Source organism: Lactuca sativa, chromosome 9 (assembly GCF_002870075.4).
Source record: "Lactuca sativa cultivar Salinas chromosome 9, Lsat_Salinas_v11, whole genome shotgun sequence".
Lineage (NCBI taxonomy): Eukaryota > Viridiplantae > Streptophyta > Magnoliopsida > Asterales > Asteraceae > Lactuca > Lactuca sativa.
Genome location: NC_056631.2, coordinates 171,922,172 through 171,940,087, shown reverse-complemented (window position 1 = coordinate 171,940,087; position 17,916 = coordinate 171,922,172). Strand labels below are relative to the sequence as shown.

Genomic DNA, 17,916 nt, shown 5'->3' with positions numbered 1-17,916 from the left:
TGTTGGTCAATGGTGAAGCGACAATATATTAAATTAAACAATTTTTTTTAATATATAAATAATTAATAATTAATAAATAATAAGGGCAAACTGGTGTTTTATGGCGTGTAAGAAAAAACAAATCAAAGGACGACCCAAGTTAATTTTTAAAAATAGGGACTAAACGTATGTTTTGGTATATGCACGAGGACGGATGATATAATTTACCCTAGAATTTAATTAGAAAAAATAGTTTTGAAACGGTAATTGCCTTTTTTTTTCTTTTTTTAAAGAAAACCTGGTTTATTTTCTTTAACCAGACAATCAATATTCATATTAGTTTTTCTATTTATGATTTTTTTAAGTTATCCCATGAACACTTATAATTGATAGGTTTGGGTATTTTTTGGATATTTAATTTTTCTATATGATCAATGATTCAAATTAGTTAGATACATGGAAAACAAATACATTAAAAATATCAAAATACATGCTAAATATTAAACGAAAGACATCATCAAAAAGAGAGAGAAACAAGGACCTAAACTACTCTATTATTCTGATTTTATGCGTCCACGATCTTCTATATGTCCCGTATCTGAGGCCATGTGTTATGTTGCAAACTAACCATTTTGTAATTTGTAGCTTTTCTATATTATGTGTATATTGGTATTTCTTTTCTATTTTATGTTGTAGGTGTAATATTGTGAAAGATGAAGGGTGTAGCTGTAACATATTTATGGTTGACAAGCGGGTTGCCGGGTCATAAGTGTGACACTTTTTTGTAGATTTTTTCTCTCCTTCTATCGTTGGATATTCTACTCTACTATAGCAACTACTTTTCAGTTTTCACATAAAGGCAAGATGAACAAAGTTTTAGCAACTACTTTAATTGAAAGATGAAGGGTGCAGTTTGTAACATATTTCCTACTCTACAATCTTGAGATTACACTCATATATCAAAGCTTTAGCAAACGATGAACATATTTTTGGATTGTCAATAACCAAATAACACTTATAGCAACTATTTTTCACATAAAGGCAAGTTCTGAAACATTTAAGGTATCTAAATAATGTAGTAGGATATTTGAGTAGGGTGATGGTGGAAATATGGATTTCTTATGCATCGTATATGTTCACTTTCCGAACTAATATTTTCACCTTATATCTAGGTTACAAGAAATTCAGCATAGGATAATCCAAAATGACACTTGTGTATTTAGATATAAAAACACAAGTCAGATCGTCAAAACACAAGCCAAATCGTCATAAGGTTCTAAGTTTGTGTTGAAAAAGAAGAGTTATCTATCATGGCTCAATTAATGAGTCATATTTATCCTAGACGGATTAGGGTTTCCTCTTCTATATTAGTTAAGAGAACCATGAATTTAAGAGAAAATTACAAATATTGCTAAAACCGTTAATTACTTTGTAGAAAATAGCAAAAAAACTCAAATTACAAAAAATAGTCATCAAAATCGCAAACAGATTAAGCTCATCTGCGATTTGACAAAGCCATCTGCGAACGTACAAGCCGCGTGCTTTAGCGACTTGTACGTTCGCAGATGGACTAGTTCATCTGCGATTTCACCTTCCATCTGCAATTTCATCTTTTTCGCAGGTATAAAAACGTAATTTTTTTTGTTTCATTTTCACACTTTTTCGTTGGAGAATTCTCTCTCTCTCTCTGAAAGCATTATGGATGATTTCATGACAATCCCGACAATACGCTAACCAATATTTATTTATTATATTAGAGAGGTTTTAAACAATTTTTCCAAAGAAATAACAACAAAAGTGATAATTTTTTGCAAGACTTTATATATAATATGGTTGTTTCGTAGTCAAACACTATCAATTTCATAGTAAAAAAAATCGTAGATGAACCGAGAGGAAATCACATTATTTATACTAGAAAAAATCAAAAAAAAAATATCATATGCGAACATACAAGTCGCTAAAGCATATATGTGTTTTAACGACTAGTACGTTCACAAATGGCTTGGTGAAATCGAAGATGGACTTAATTTGAGTTTTTTTGGTGAAGTCTGCGATTTTGATGGCTATTTTTATAATTTGGCTTTTTTTTTTGCTATTTTTTACAAAATAATTAACAGTTTTAGTTATATTTGTAATTTTTTCTGAATTTAATGAGATAATCAATGGTTACAAAAATTGATAAGACTTATCAATTTTACAATAATCACCCATTAGAATTTGGGTTTTTCATTATATAACTAATTTAAATTTTCGAAAACCTTTTAGGGCGGCGTTGCCCCTCGACCCTACCTACTGACCAGTCAGCAGGACCACCGCCAAGGACTTTGCCCCTAGGACCTTGCAAGGGGGCGTGACCCCTTTGACCCCCGTCTTTCTATCGTATCAGCTTATAATTCGATCTTATATAGTTATATATGTATGCACTCCATATTCACCAAACATATAATAGAGTACAAAACAATAAACCCCTTAACTCACATATCAGTCCCAATTATACAAAATGTCAAGTGACAATAAAATCACCAACAAATAACACTTATAGCAACTACTTTTCACACATTTTTGGAAATTCTAACTATTTTATGTATATAAAAAAGTGGGTTTATTTGTTGATTTATCATTTAAGATATTAATTTATAAAAAAGATATTTAGTGTTAATCTGTTTTGTAAAGACAATCTTATTCCATTTAGGCTATATGTTTGACAGAGTAAGCTTAAAAACTAGTTAATAAACTATCTCAAAATTGTAAAATGACATAAAAAAAACATTTAGAAAATTATGTTGTTTTATAAAAAAGAAAATAGAGTTATATTTGAGAATTTTTTGAAAAACTCAAGAACTTTGTTAAAACGTTAGTATGAGTAAGTTATCCTTTTTAAACACTATCTTATAGACCATTATTTGGTTTGCCAATCATAATATCAAAAAACTCAAAAAATAAGTTGAATGTGGCCTATCAAACATAACTTTTTGTATAATTCCTTTGTTTTTTTCTTTTTTGTTTAAAAAGTGTTCGGTTCAAATTCGTGTAATTGTAAGGTGATGTCATAGTACCTTTTAATATGAATTCCAAGGTTCTCAAGAAATCAAATTAGATTTGAATCATTTTTATCTTGTTAGGCTAACTCCAACCATCCACTATATTACACTATTTTTGTGTTCTGAAGGGCAAAAATACTCCAACCAACCTTCAAATTTAACACCATTTTTGTGTTGGTTCAATTTTAACACCAAGTATGAATGCCAAATGAGAGGACCTCTAAAACCTACTATTTTAGAGGTTGATTGGAACTCAATCACTATTTTGGTGCTATATATTCACTATTTTAGCGTTTGTGGTTGGAGAAGCTCTTAAAAAAGTCGATGCATACATTATTGATCTCATATATGTTAAATGACTTAACACTTGAGCAACTTATAAGACACTTAAAATAATTATTAATAACCATTTTACAAATTTATAAACTTTTTGGGTACAATATTTAAAACCTTAAGTTGTGTGTACATATTTTAATTCTCGAATCAAAACAAACCAAGAATCTCAAAAGGGAGGCATTGAGACGCTTATGACCACCATGGAGCCTCACCGGTTCTGAAATCTGTCTCGGTCCATGGAACAAATATCACTTTCCCATCATCAACATCCGCATGAGCAAGTGCCAATGACTGTTCACAAATCAACAAATTATTGCATCAACAACTTGTACCATTTGCATCAAAATTTATACATTACTCATCGCTACTTTCTACTAAAACGTGTATATATCGATCACCCCTAATTATATACTATGCATTGCAAGTTGTGCATTATGCATAAAAACTTGTGCTTAGTTGATCAAAAACTTGTACACTATGCACAACAAGTTGTACTTTGTGCAAGACAACTTTTACTTGCATCAAAAGTTGTGCTTTGTGCCATAAAAATTGTACCTCATGCATCAACACTTGTACATTATGCATTGTATTTCATACGAAAAGAAGAGTGCAACGGATTGTCTTACCAAAGGAGCCGGACCCCTAACAACTTTGCCTTGGTTATTGTATTGGGAACCATGGCACGGGCACATGAACTTGTTCTCTGCTTTGTTCCATGGCACGACACACCCGAGATGTGTGCACACCGCGTTGATTCCGTATGTGGCTAGGGTTCTATCATTCTCCACCACAAGGTACGTCGGGTCTCCCTATAATTTCACATACACTCAAAATCATTTCATTTTCGACAGTTGTATAAATACTGTTTGATAGTTGTTGATTGAGTTAGATCTGATTGACCTAAGAGTCATATCTGAGGCTATAAGACCGAATCGGAAGCTTCTAACATGTTACTTGAATTGGATTGGATCTTGTGTGAATTAGACAAAAATTACAATTTTTTGTCCAACCTTAAAAAATGGAACGAGGACTATGGTAGGTGCAAAAGACGTAAATACCCTCGTTATATATGTTTATTAAAGTAAAAGAAATAGCTAGTAGTACCTTTAGACCTTGAGATAGGGTTCGGTCACCGGGTCCATGGGTTTTTAGCCATTCTGCTACAACGATGTCGTTTCCAAGGGCATCTTTAGCAGCAGTACCACCACCACTACCTCCCGAACTGTTTCATATATAAAAAACTAAGGGATTTAAAACAAAATCAATTTTGATCTTTTTTTAAAATTAATATAATCGGATTTTACAAACCGAAACATAACTGATTATTTAAAGGGTTCGTTTATATATTTTTCACTTGTTGCTAATAACATTATTTAAGAAAACAAGATAATTCTTTATAATTGCTGATGATGGAGTTTTATAGTATATAATTGTAGAAAATGTTATTAGAGTTGATTTACGTTTTAAGTAAAACACTATAACAAAAAGATAGAGAATGTTTTTCGTCATTTTATACTTTTAGTTTTATTAGTCATTAAATAATCAGATTTTATCATAAATTATCTATTTGCTATATCTACGAGGAAGATTCTAGAAAGATAAGCAGAACAAACCCAGGTGGAACGAAGAAGTAGGTGTAGGGAAGCAACATTCCGGTGGATGGAAGACCAATAGCGCCGAGAAGCAACAAGTTCATCAGCTTCCTCTTCTCCATATCTGGAACTCGATCGGCGGGGATACTCGCCGCCTGACACGTCACCTTCATCCCTCTTTCCCTTCCCGCCGATTGGCTTTTCGCAGATTTCGCGATTAGCCCTTGGGCCGGCGAGAACAATCCATTGGTGCCAGATCGCAACTGTCAAAATTCGAATCGGAATCATTAGCAAAACAATCGACGAGATATTATTTGAGGAATGGAATGGAGACTGAAGAGAGTACCTGAGATGAAGTAGCAGGAGAGAGAGTAAAAGCAGCCATTGGAGGAGGATGGAGCAGATTGGAAATGATTATGAAGAAGAGAGAAGATGTAAAAAGGGGGTGAAAGTGGATAAAGGAATGGTGGATGGAGGAGGAGTGTCGCTACACAGCCACATATTTTGAGATATTACATAATTTTTCGAATTTCATGATTTCATGGTGTATACTCATGAATCATACGTGGACTTCTATAATTTGTTTTTGAAAGCTAATAGTTTATTCATGTCTTTTTTGTTTTTTTTTTTTACTATAGTAAACAGTTTTCTAAAGTGACGGACTGTCTCTTTTACTTGTATAGAATATAAAGTATGATTGAATGTTACTAATTTAATGGTACATCTTAATTTAATTAAAATTTATTTTAATACTTATAGTTTTATTTTATATTACTTAACTAGGTATAAGATCCATTTATTACATGGATTAATTAAAACAAATTAAATATAAATATCTTAATATTTAAGAACTTTGGATGTATAAGAAAAATAATGAATTATTAAAATTGATTTTTTATCTTTTAAATTTAAATAAATAAATAAATAAACTAATGAGCTTTAATTTGAAAATTTTGAAATAAGAAGATAAGTCCATTAATAAAATTGATATTCATTTATGATTAAAGTATTATGTAAAATTTATTAAAATAGAAAAAACTCATAAAATGACATGTGGATAAGAAATTAATTTAAAATAACTATAAAATAATATTTGACAAATTAAATAAAAGTGTAACATATTGCAAAAAAAACTTTTATTTATTAGAATAGATTTCAAGGATATCTATATACATATAACCGGTACATGAATGATCATATGTATAATAATGGAATGATTCGTGGAGTGATCTATTTTTTGTAGCCTCCTCTCCGGTGTTGAGTGATACTGTATGAGAGTAGCATCGTATCCAGGAGATCAATGAGGATAAAAGATACATACTAGGAAGTAGGAACTAAATTTTTGGAATAGTTTGAGACTTTTTAATAAAATGCTTACGAAAACTTGTGCTCTAGAAAAGTATCATAATTGTTGGTATATTATTTACCTCTACAAAGATCTTGTTATATTTCATGGTTAAAGTGGTTGACTCTGTGACCATTTGTTAAACGCAATCTTTTGAACGGCTAAATTATTGACAATAAAGGTGTCACATATATAGTTTTCCCTTTATTAGTTTTGTGGAAAGGGATTTGGTTTGAAAATAGATGAAAAGTTAGCTAATAAAATAACGTTTGATAAAAAAAACTATTTGACATTACAATGTAAAATAACATAACAAAACATTAGCAAGAAATAAGCATATTTAAAAAAGTAACTTAAATGATCTCACAATTTATATGCACCAAATACACCATTTATGTTTGAAATCTGATCAAATATTTGACATATGTTAGATAATAATAATTAACGTTGCCAAGATTGGATCATTTTCTACTTTGTAAAACCTACCATAAAAAAATACATTTCTATCCACAAGCTTACCCAAAAATGATCCAAGTATGATGAGGATAAATTTACCTAGGTGGGATGATTGCGAGTTTAACAACTTTGGTTAATATTAATACTAGATTTGGTCATCACCTCCATATTATATGGTTAATGGATGCAACGAAATTCATACTCTATTCCAAAACATAACCTAAAATTCAATTCCTCCATGAGACCAAGCATTATCTTATTTGGACAAGGATTATAGATTGAAAAAACCAAAGGCAATTTGCAAACTTTGAAATTATAAACCAATACTAAACAAAGTATATGATCCCACAACATGGGCATAGACTGAAAATTCAAACATTAACTAAAAAAAAAAAAAAAAAGTCTATTCTACCTTCCATGTTCCAGATTCAAAGAAAAAACCAGGTATGCATGCATGGTTTCTTCTTTCAAGTTTGAATCCTTTCATAGAAATAGAGGTATGCCATGTCTTTTGGAGGGTCTTTAGAAACACCCACTTTATCATCATTAAAAATCACCCATCTTCCTTCTTTGTACACGTGTGCTACATAATGCCCACACTGTGTGTTGCTGCCTATGTGGCTCACTAGCCCAATCAGTCTATATTCTGCACACACACAAATTAAAAATTAAAAAACATAAACTAATTTTTCCTATATGCAACAAAAACATTTAACATCTTAAATAAACTTACTTCCATTTCCATCTGGTAACGTGGGGTCCACAGTAGTAGTTGTGGGTCCACTGCTTGATGTGGCATCCATATCCATGGGCCCAGATGAAGCAGGGGGATTAAAAATCCAATCCGTAGCTTTCTCAATATCACCACCCTGTTAATCAATGAACTATTAAATAAAACAAATATTTTTCCATTTATTTAAAACAAATTGTAAACTTATAACTAAATTAATATTTTTTTTAAATGTGTCGGATATTTACCGATGCCTTTAAAGCCTTCTTAGCTACTTCCTCTTCAAATCCAAATGAAACCAACATAGCAATCTTTGATGGATCAACATCATTGTTTCCCGCCTCTTTCTGAATCGGAGCATCAATATCTGGAAAAAGGGCAAAACGGTAATTATAAAAATACCAAGAGGGTGAAATTGTCAAAAGTAAAAAAGTAAAAACCTGGATCATCCATGTGGGAAAGCAACCAATTCATGGCTTCTTCCACCCCAACATTTGATGTATTAATTGCAGCCTTTTGACAATGCAGATGATTAAATCCCATTCCAGCAAGTTGAGACACAATATCTTCATTTGCTATAACCTTCGTTGACTCTTCCTGTCCTCCAGGACCTATTTTTTATTATTACATCACAATTTTTATTTATTTTTTTCTTTAAAAACAAATTTATATTTTTATGTGTAAAGAAATGATACCATCTTCAGGTAGCAACTCTTCCCCTGGTTGTAAGCCTTTGCTTCTCATGTGGCTAATATCGATGATGTCATCAGCATCTATGTAAACATCTGCAACAACCCAATTCAAATAAATTATCCCCAAAAAAAAAATCAAGAGAGAAAAAGTACATGGATTAAGTTACAAAAATGGTCCCTGTGCTTTCTGATTTATATACATAAATAAATTACAAGGTTTTTCATTAAGGACGAAAATTGAAAAGGGTTTCAGATATGGAATAAACAGGGTGGAAATCAGAAAACACAGGGACCATTTTGTAATTTGCATATATTTATAGTTTTATACCAAGCTTTTTAGGCACCCAACCAGCTTCCATTACAAATTTCCTCATATGGAGCACCAGATAATCAGGGAATGAAGTCAGACCTGCGGTTCTATAAACAAAAAAACAAAAAGTTTATAGTTTTTTATAAATGAAAAACATATTTTTTAAAAAATAATAATAATAATAATAAACTTACTTGATTGCTGTTGTCCTAGTATTTAATGCAGTACTAAAGAAACCTTGAACATCTTCAGGTGAAGAAAAGCTATCCAAACAATCACTTAATGGCACCCTTGGGCGCACTATTTCTTCTGAAGACCTGAAAAATAAAATGTCTTGATGAAAAAAAGGTTGGAATTTTTTTTAAAACAAAAATAAATAAATAAATAATAATAAGAAGAAGAAGAAGAAGAAGAAAAGAACCCAAACTATCTTACAATTTCTCCCCCTTTGCCTCTTTTTGAGCCTTAAATTTCTGAAACTCTTCCAGTTCCTCTGAAGTATTAATTAATAACAAATAGAAGAAATTAAAGGAAATATAGTTTTTGTAAAATTTGTAGTGAAAGGGAGAAAAAAAAAACTCACTTTTGTTAGTAGCTTTATCAAGTGGAATATTCAAGGAAAGAATATAGTCATGCCTTTTGTTGTAAGCAACTTTTCCAGAAGGGCATTGTAATCTCTCTTCAATACCAAATTTGAAGCTTCTAGAAGGATCCAAATTAGGGTTTCCAGAATGAATTCGCTCAACTTGCTCTATCAAATGTAGAAAAAACTCCAGTGCATCCTGTACATCATTTATATATAAAAAAAAAAAAATTATATAATTAACTAAACACAAACATTCTGTTTATAAAAATTAATTATTAAACTTACCTGTTGACGCATGGTTGAAAATTCAGGATGACTGGCTGCAATTACTGCCTTGAACATCCTGGGACGAATCCCTTCTTGTTTCTTAAAAAAAAATAAAAAATTAATTAATTAATTAAAGTTTCATCAAAAGAAATTATAAATCAAGTTAGAAACTTACAGAATTTGGAGATGAGTCCACATCATTATTCTGGAGGATAAACATTTCATGGTTAAAAAGCATATAATAATAAATGTAAAAATTGAAATAAAGTTGAGTTTCAATTTCCAACTCACCTGCACAGCTGGCATGGAATATTTACCAGAAAGCAAACCATTAGCAAGTTTTGTTCTGCCAAAAAAAAATCAAAACCATTTAATATTATTAATTAACATATGATTTTCTTTTTTAATTGTATGTTTGATATAAATATAAATACTTACAACTGCATATTCAAGTCTACAGTTGGATCAGCAGGGGCATTATCAAAGGCCATTTTCAAATTTTGGTTCTTGTAGTATCTGTGTAGTTGAATAATTAATTATGCAAACTTCTCAAAATGTCAATAAAATAAATAAATAAATAAAGTATACAAACCTTGAGCAAAACGAATGAGTTGAGAAAACAACTTGCATAGTTGAAGCCAAATAACAACTGCATGGAATAACATTATAAAACCACAAAACATATGAAAAATGAACGAACTTTTTTATAAAAAAAAAAACAAAATCATTTCAAGAAACAAAAAAATTACCTATTTCCAAGATTCACAAGCCCTGTGTATCCAGGTCCATAAATCGGTTCAACTTCTTGACCACTTTCTTGAATCCGATTCCAGTCAAAGTTTGTATTCTGGTCAAGTTCCTTTTCAGCTGTTGTCATTTCTGTCTGAATTTATTTATTTTTTAAAAAAATAAAAGTCAGATATCATTATCAACATGTATGTCATTATTATTTCTTTTGATTGAAAGATATTTACCTTTTGCAATGAGGAAAAATCAATGCCAAAAAATGCCAAATGTTCAGCCAAAAGAGGATCAGTAACACTTTCATCCTCCGGATAAGAAAAAACATCTGAGCTGCCAAAGTGTCAAACTCATAATTATATTCGAAAAAAAGATAAAAGTTCAAAGGGTAAAATGGTAAAAAAAAACACACACACACACACACAAACAAGCTAGTATTACTATTACCTGCTCCTTCAAGATCAGAAGTTATTGTCCCAAGCTTTACAGCAAGAGGATAATGAGTTTCATTGTAATGATCAATGGCATGATTATTTCCACCACTTCCATCCCATAATTTCCTCCCACATAAAATCATTCCATCACTCAAATTCAACCAAAGATTTTCAGTCTTGTCACACTTTGCACATTTCCATCCAGATGGAGGAACAATGACACCATTTTCTATCTGTTTTAATGTCAATGCATGTTCACTTATTTGCTTCTTATCAGCTGTCCATGATGCAAGTTGTTCCTTCCTTTCAGCACCTTCAGCAATCAAAATTGCATCAACTGCCAATCTTACCTGTATACATTGCAGAAATGGTGATGAAAAAGAACACAGAAATGAAGAAAATGGTAAAAGAGTGAAGGGAAAACACTGAAAACAAGCAAAACCTTTTCAGGCAATTGCACTGATGGAAAAGGGAGAGTTGCATAGTCTGGGAGAATTATTATGTTGTAAGTTTCGTCATATTCAGGTTCTTGGTTATCAAATCCACCATCAACACCTACAAGAATAGGTGAAATCACAATCGATAGAACCAAAATGATTTCAGTAACATTACAGAAGATGTGAGATGAAATACCTATAGCCAAGAGAGTAGGTTTCTTCAAAGGTCTGTCTTCAGGGATTGCTTTCTTTGTTTGTTTTATATGGAGATAAACCGGGTTACCAGTTTTCTCAAAGTTCCAGCCAACGTAATCCTTTCCAAATGCAAGAAACGTGTTCATGTCCACAAACAATCCACCTTCGGATTTCTGAAGCAGGAATATGAGAGAAATAAGGAATCGAAATTACAAACAATCATATCGCATTTGCATTTGAAAATAGTTATGTCTGACATCTAAAATCAAAATGTAGTTCTACCAAAAAATCAACGAGCACATTCTAGGAGTGGATCGTGGAATCGTTCGAGAGGATAAATTACGCACATATACAAGACATGCATACCGTGATTCTAGACCCTAGTAGTAGTAAATTAATCGGATTCCACAACCTAAAATTTTCCCTAAAATTACACGCAAAACCCTATTTCATCCGGCTTTCTTAAACCCCATTTCACATCGCTTCTCATAGACAAACCAAGAAAAGGAAGAAACGGAAAGAATGAACGGAAAAAGGAATACTCACCGGAGTATCGAAACTGATGCAGCATTCCTGCTTGTATATGCGATTGGTAGGCTCCGGAATACGGACCTTTGCCAGATTCATCCGGAGAACTTCCATCTCCTACAATTTCTTTCAAAATGGTGACTCCTACTGTTTAGATGATAGTTCTAATGGATTGAATAAAAGAGAGAAAGAAGAGAAGTCTCTGTATATTCGATGCCCTAGCAATATGGAAGCGACTATGCGCCGAAAAGGGTACCTCTGTGTTTGCGTTTTCTTGGAAAGCAGTCCTTCCTGTTCAATTTCTACACGCCAAAATAAAGTATCAAACTTGTTGGTGTTTTTTTCACTTTAGGCCCCTTATTTGAACATCTTGCACTTCGGACCTTATTATTTTGTTAATATTTTAAGCCACATATGAGTAATGAGTTTATTGAATAAAAAACCTTATATTTTGTTAATTTTTTGGTTTAGACCTAAGAGCATCCATAATGAATTGGTAAATTGAACGAGATGGTAAGTTTAGTTGTCATTCAATGAATGAAATTTTATTAATGTGAGATGTCACTTTAGCATTCAATAGATTTGGAGTTCAATAGTCATTGAACTTTTCAATAGAAAAAAGTAAGTTTTCTAATTCTTGAATAAATACTTTAAACTAGCTTTTGTTATGTTCTATTGAACTTTGTAGAGTTCAATACATTGTAAGAAAAGTTAATAGAATTGTATGAAATATAAAAAATGATATGGCAATACATTGAACTCTATGAAATTCAATGTATTGTGGATGCGCTATATGAGAGTTGGCTAGCCTTTTGTTTTTACCATTTTATTTCTTTTAAGGTATAATTTGGTAAACATTTGCATGTGTGGTGTCAATTGGTGATGTGGATGTTTGTTTGTCATCTTCAACCTAATTTAAATAATGATGCTTTGATTTGTAACTTGATCGCATGCTCATTTTTTCTTCTTCTTTATGGTATCATCATCCAAGTCTACCTTCTAAGCATAATAGAGATCATTTCAACTTATTTTATTCACAATATTTAACACCCCCAAAATTAATAAAAGATATACCCAAAACTTTTCTTATGTTTAAGACTTGGGGCGTACAAACCTAGTATTACCCCAACCAGGCATTATATGTCAATATATCAAAAAAAAAGTTATCTTTCAAGTTTTATCATGACATCTTGAAGTCGGTGCTAATTTTAACACCTGCAACTATGGAAAATAATAACCAAGGTTGTGAAAATCGCTCGACGTTAGCTAATCGGTGGACTGAGGTTAAGGGATTAATCGGCTAGGCGGAGATTAATCGGGGACCATTAATTGCTAATTTGTTAGATTTTAAAAAATTAAATATGACTAAAATCATATAAAAGTTCATGAATATCACTAATATCATAACAAAATAGGTAAATATGATAAATACAACACTAATCATACCTCAAATAGTTTCTGTTGGGATATAACTTCTTCAAGGTGTTAAAATTCCATCGTGTTCTACTGTTTCAGTCATTTTGTATGCATGGATTAATCGCTAGGCGCTCTCTAATCGGTCGAGTAGCGCCTAGGGATTAATCTGAGATTAATCGGGGCCTAATCGGGATTTTTACAACACTGATAATAACCATAGTAAGGTACGTAAAACTTTTTAAGCAAGTAGCATATCTTTTGTAGTATGTAACTTGCAACTACATTAAACTAAGAATATGGTAGCATTTGGTGTTTAATTGATTAAAAACAATTTTGCAAAGAAATATACAAATTAAATTTTTTTAATAATCCTAAAAATCAAATACAATTAGATAAACAATAATCAACAATCATATGATGTTTAAGGATCATACATTGCTACGTGTGACAACCCAAGTTTAATCCGTTATTATGCCCCGTTAATGTTAATGGAATATTCTATTTTATAAAAGTTCCGTTAATTTAGGGACGACAAATAAATAAATATTTTATTTATTTGTGTTTTATGTCAATATCGTCGTAATAAAATAAATAAAAACAAGTAAATTTACATTTCTATTTAATTGGAAAAAGTTATTTTATTTACGACCATTTAACCGGGTAAAAAGTTTAAACCTCATTAAACATAAGTATCGGGTAGACGTATACCGGGTACAACACCCAAGCCTTATATAAAGGAGGGTGGACATCCATAGAAACCTTTTAGCACACTAGACCCACTTTCTCTCTCTACTCTCTCTTCAAGATCGATTTCCACCTCAAAACCGCGAGTTTCCGTCTCCAAAACGTAAGATCTCTTACCCTAACTTGTTCTAGACATCAATTATTGTTGTTTTAACCCGAAAATCGAGCATAAAGGCTGTAAAGGAGGAGTTTACGGTCTAAGAACCTCCTTAGGCCGTAAACCCCTAAAATGTGGTCAAAAATGCCAAATTTCTTCCCCTTAAGCCTAGAAACTAGCTTTGGACTTAACCTAGAAGTGTTTGGACCTTGAATCATCCATTTTTAGGGCTTGAAAGAGGGTTTACGGTCCAAGCACATGCTTAGACCGTAAACACCCTCTAAGCTTGTAAATCAAGCCCAAAACACTTCCAAACCCCATTTAGGCTTAAGATATGACTTAGGGGCATGCTATTTCGGACTTGGAACACCTAAACATACACATTAGAGGGGTAAACTAGAGTTTACGGCCCAAGCATATGATTAGACCGTAAACTCCCCTAAATCATGCCAAATAAGAGTTTAAGTCCCTTAAAGAGCCTTATACCCTCACTAGAACATGTTAGGTTTGAGCCAAAAGCCTTGGAATCAAAGATTGGGGGTGTACAAGAGTTTACTACCGTAAACCATGGGGTTTACGGCCGTAAACTCCCAAGGAGTGGTCTTTGGATCGTAAACTCCAAGGGAGTACACTCTCGGAACCTTAAACACCCCTATAGCCTTGTATATTACCTTAGAACCACTTCTAGAACCACATGAGACTTGAAAACACTCTAAAACACTCCTCCCATGAGTTTACGGCCGTAAACTCAAGGGGGATAAGGTCCCCTAACCGTAAACTCACTTAAGGTGAGTTTTAGGAGAGTAAACTCCATGGTGAGGTCTTATACTCCTTCCTTGCAATCCATTAGCCTTCTAGCACTCAACCATAAGACCTTTAATCACATTAGGATGTCCATATGTGTATAAATTGGGTCTTAACCACTAATTACTTGTAAACATATGTCTTCATATGTTACTAGGGTCATAAAGGGTGTACAAGTCTCTACTTGACACCAAACGCTCACCCGACACTTCCACCCGATCTACTCATTGCAGGTGAGTTCATGCCCCTTAATGAACCTTTTTAAATGTTTTTACATGTTTTAGGGGGGGATACAAGTATAAACTCTACAAGTTTTATCATTAAATCATATGTGATTCACGAATTATCATCAAAAAGGGATTTTCTACACTTTTAGCTGCTTCCCAATAAAATTGTTTTAGTTGATTATCAAATGCATTTTAAGATTAAATTGTTATTAAACTGCTTTTAAAACTGTGTTTAAATTACTTTTCCTTTTTAAAATATATCTACACTAATATATTTATATAAGTAAGACTTGAAGGACTTAGGACCGATAGCTCGCCTTATTTCCTGTTCTTGTTTGATGTGGTCCTAGGGTATCGGTTATCCGTCCGACTGTCGTTGATTTCTTAGTTATATATCATATATATTAGTGTTAGATATGAAAGTCTTCATCCCATACGATACCTTTGTTATTCAAAGGCCGGAAATCATACCCTCTAGTTAGCTATAATAGGTATAGCTAAGACTACTACTCGATACCTCTACTACTGTTATACTCACTATAACGGCTATTACGATAAGTTAATACACATATAAGAAAACACTCTAAGAAACTGTACAAAAGACTATTGTACTATAATACCGAAGAATACACGAATCCAGAGTATAACCCACTAACCCTCTATAAGACACTCTACTGCGCTTACACCATGTGACCAGGGCTTTCCGTTTGGAAGGCAACACTATATGTATAGATCTATACGAGGCAGACACTATTACATCCCGACTGCTAGCTACAGTCCGAGCCGACTAGACTCAGGGGTGGCACTACATCACTACACTATGCATGACTGGGAAGGTCATCGGATCCTCTATTACTACTTCAGTCTGGTCACCTGAGGGGTTACCCCTTTATCCAACATAATACAATAAGACTTAAGTCTAAGCTAACATCCCGAAGTAAGTAAATACCTATTACAAATGGAAGTTTGCACCACTACTACGGTTAATAGGCATAACTACTCTACACCTATGTTACTCACAAGGTTTATTACTATACTTTTACAACTGAAGGTTTTCTATGAAAATACTTACACACAACCCAAGGGATTTAACTTACAAAGTACTTTTCTGGAAAATATAGGATTTTCTAGGGATTTCTACTACTTATAAACATAAATTTTAGTTTTTATTCTATAAGTTTGGAAACACTTTTATACAACAAAGTCACTAAATTCTTATGAACTCACCAGCTTTATGCTGATACTCGTTTTCAAAATAACTTGTATCCTCAAGTCAAAGATAGACAGGTACAGGTGCAGCTTTTGGAGAAGATGGAGCACATACAAGACCCATCTTTTATTTTGTTATACATTTTGGTGTCTATGGAACTTTACAGAACACGTTTGTAATTAAATTTACTATATATATATATATATATATATATATATATATATATATATATATATATATATATATATATATATATGCAATGGTTGTTGTCGCTTGCTTTTACTATTATGCAATTGTTATGATACTGTACATGATGTCCTCCACCCCGGAACGTATTCCGCCGTTATCGGTTTTGGGGTGTGACAGATTGGTATCAGAGCATTGTTTATAGTGAATCAAGTATATCAACCTATAAAAAGATATACGAACTATAAACACTTCGGGACTAAAACACTCTGACCAAGAATTTATACTTCTAAATACTAAAATATTTGATTAAGTATATATACACTCACCACTACAAAAGGGTCAGTATCATACTAGAACAAAACAAAAGTATTAAGATTGTTGAACAGCACAATTAAGCTTAGAGACATATAGTCATATCTGGGGGGATGTAGCCTGATCAACTACATTTATCCAGGAGTGACTAGCATGTGCCTAAGAGTGATTGTGGGGTTACAACAAGTCTAAAAACTTACCAACACTACCACAAGAACGTTAGAACAAGAATACTATAGGAGTATTCTGTACACCACTAACTACATATGTGATAACTAAAAGGGTCGTTACTGGTAGGACAATAGTTGCTAAGTGGATACACCACGGTTACATGTTATTAGGGCGCTATAGACTCAGAATATATGGCCTTTGCTTCATTTCCTGTTCTTGTTTGATTGGGGGTCTGAAGTTAGGGTTGCTTATTCGAAGGACTATCTTGCTTCGGTTGCATGTAATTGGTGCACTACGCAAGTATTGGGTCGACTAATAACGATTCATCTTATAAGTATCCTAGATTGGTACGTCTATTAACCTTTCTTTTCCCCTTTCTCGCGTAGATAGCATGGCTGGCTTCCACCATCCTGACGATCCGTACTATCCAAACTAGGGCAATAGAGGATGGCTCGATGAGGAGTCAGACGATGATCACCTGATCCCTTTGGATGATCATCATGCTGAAGGCTTCTCGGATAGCTCCAGCTCCGAGCCAGAAGTTAACAACCTACCCCCTGAAGCTCTAAACCCCAACCCCCGTCCGGCATTTCAGGGTCCCACTCCCGTGTGGGCAATAACCTTGAACCGATGGAGCGAGGAGCAGGGTCAGCCTTTACCTTACAATGGAGACCGAAGCTTCGACAACATAGGAGAGGGAGGATCAGCAGATCAAGTTCTGCCCATCATGGTCCGAAGGATTGCCAGGAACGTCGAGCAAGGTCAAGCATGATGGGTTTTATGCATAAGAAACATTCCTATGTGCTCATACAAACCCTAATGCTTTGATTTAGATTTCTCTATTGAACATGCTTTGATTCCAAGACTTACAAACCCTAATCTAGCATACAAATAACAAAAACAACATGTAGAATCAGATCTAGATGTTTACCTCTTCAAATGTTGCTTTATATCTTCTTTTCTTCTTCTCTTGAGCTTAGAGTCACAAATGCAACCCCTCTAATGGTTCACAAACCCCACAAGCAAGAAGGCAATATGAGAGAGGGAGAGAGAAGCTAGAAATCGGCCTAGGGTTCT

General features: G+C 33.1%; 2 protein-coding genes across 2 annotated transcripts; both read right to left on the bottom strand.

Annotated features, from left to right (window-relative positions):
- Positions 1-3,387: 3,387 nt before the first annotated feature.
- Positions 3,388-5,453, bottom strand: LOC111895461 (cytochrome b6-f complex iron-sulfur subunit, chloroplastic). The gene is made up of 5 exons (XM_023891535.3): positions 5,295-5,453; positions 4,970-5,211; positions 4,461-4,578; positions 3,983-4,165; positions 3,388-3,647 (listed from the first exon to the last, which is right to left on the bottom strand). Exons 1-5 carry the CDS (start codon positions 5,331-5,333, stop codon positions 3,546-3,548), a joined length of 684 nt encoding a protein of 227 aa, XP_023747303.1. The 5' UTR covers positions 5,334-5,453; the 3' UTR covers positions 3,388-3,545.
- Positions 5,454-7,027: 1,574 nt separating this feature from the next.
- On the bottom strand, positions 7,028-11,960 carry LOC111895465 (ubiquitin carboxyl-terminal hydrolase 14). Its single transcript, XM_023891540.3, has 20 exons — positions 11,688-11,960; positions 11,143-11,314; positions 10,952-11,064; positions 10,523-10,859; positions 10,309-10,403; positions 10,084-10,217; positions 9,927-9,983; positions 9,773-9,850; positions 9,626-9,680; positions 9,510-9,539; positions 9,353-9,433; positions 9,065-9,263; positions 8,917-8,974; positions 8,676-8,798; positions 8,500-8,588; positions 8,175-8,264; positions 7,920-8,090; positions 7,728-7,846; positions 7,483-7,618; positions 7,028-7,395 (listed from the first exon to the last, which is right to left on the bottom strand). Exons 1-20 carry the CDS (start codon positions 11,781-11,783, stop codon positions 7,217-7,219), a joined length of 2,412 nt encoding a protein of 803 aa, XP_023747308.1. The 5' UTR covers positions 11,784-11,960; the 3' UTR covers positions 7,028-7,216.
- Between the last annotated feature and the right edge of the window lie 5,956 nt (positions 11,961-17,916).

Bases quoted from the DNA above. Each gene is read 5' to 3' on its own strand.
- LOC111895465 (XM_023891540.3), bottom strand. From the start codon at position 11,783: ATGGAAGTTCTCCGGATGAATCTGGCAAAGGTCCGTATTCCGGAGCCT. The intron at 8,589-8,675 runs GTAAGTTTATTA...TTTTGTTTATAG, and splicing joins ACTAGGACAACAGCAATCAA to AACCGCAGGTCTGACTTCAT. The intron at 7,847-7,919 runs GTTTTTACTTTT...CCCTTTTTCCAG, and splicing joins TTCCCACATGGATGATCCAG to ATATTGATGCTCCGATTCAG.
- LOC111895461 (XM_023891535.3), bottom strand. From the start codon at position 5,333: ATGGCTGCTTTTACTCTCTCTCCTGCTACTTCATCTCAG. The intron at 5,212-5,294 runs GTACTCTCTTCA...GAATTTTGACAG, and splicing joins CTCCTGCTACTTCATCTCAG to TTGCGATCTGGCACCAATGG. The intron at 4,166-4,460 runs GTACTACTAGCT...GTGAAATTATAG, and splicing joins CCCTATCTCAAGGTCTAAAG to GGAGACCCGACGTACCTTGT.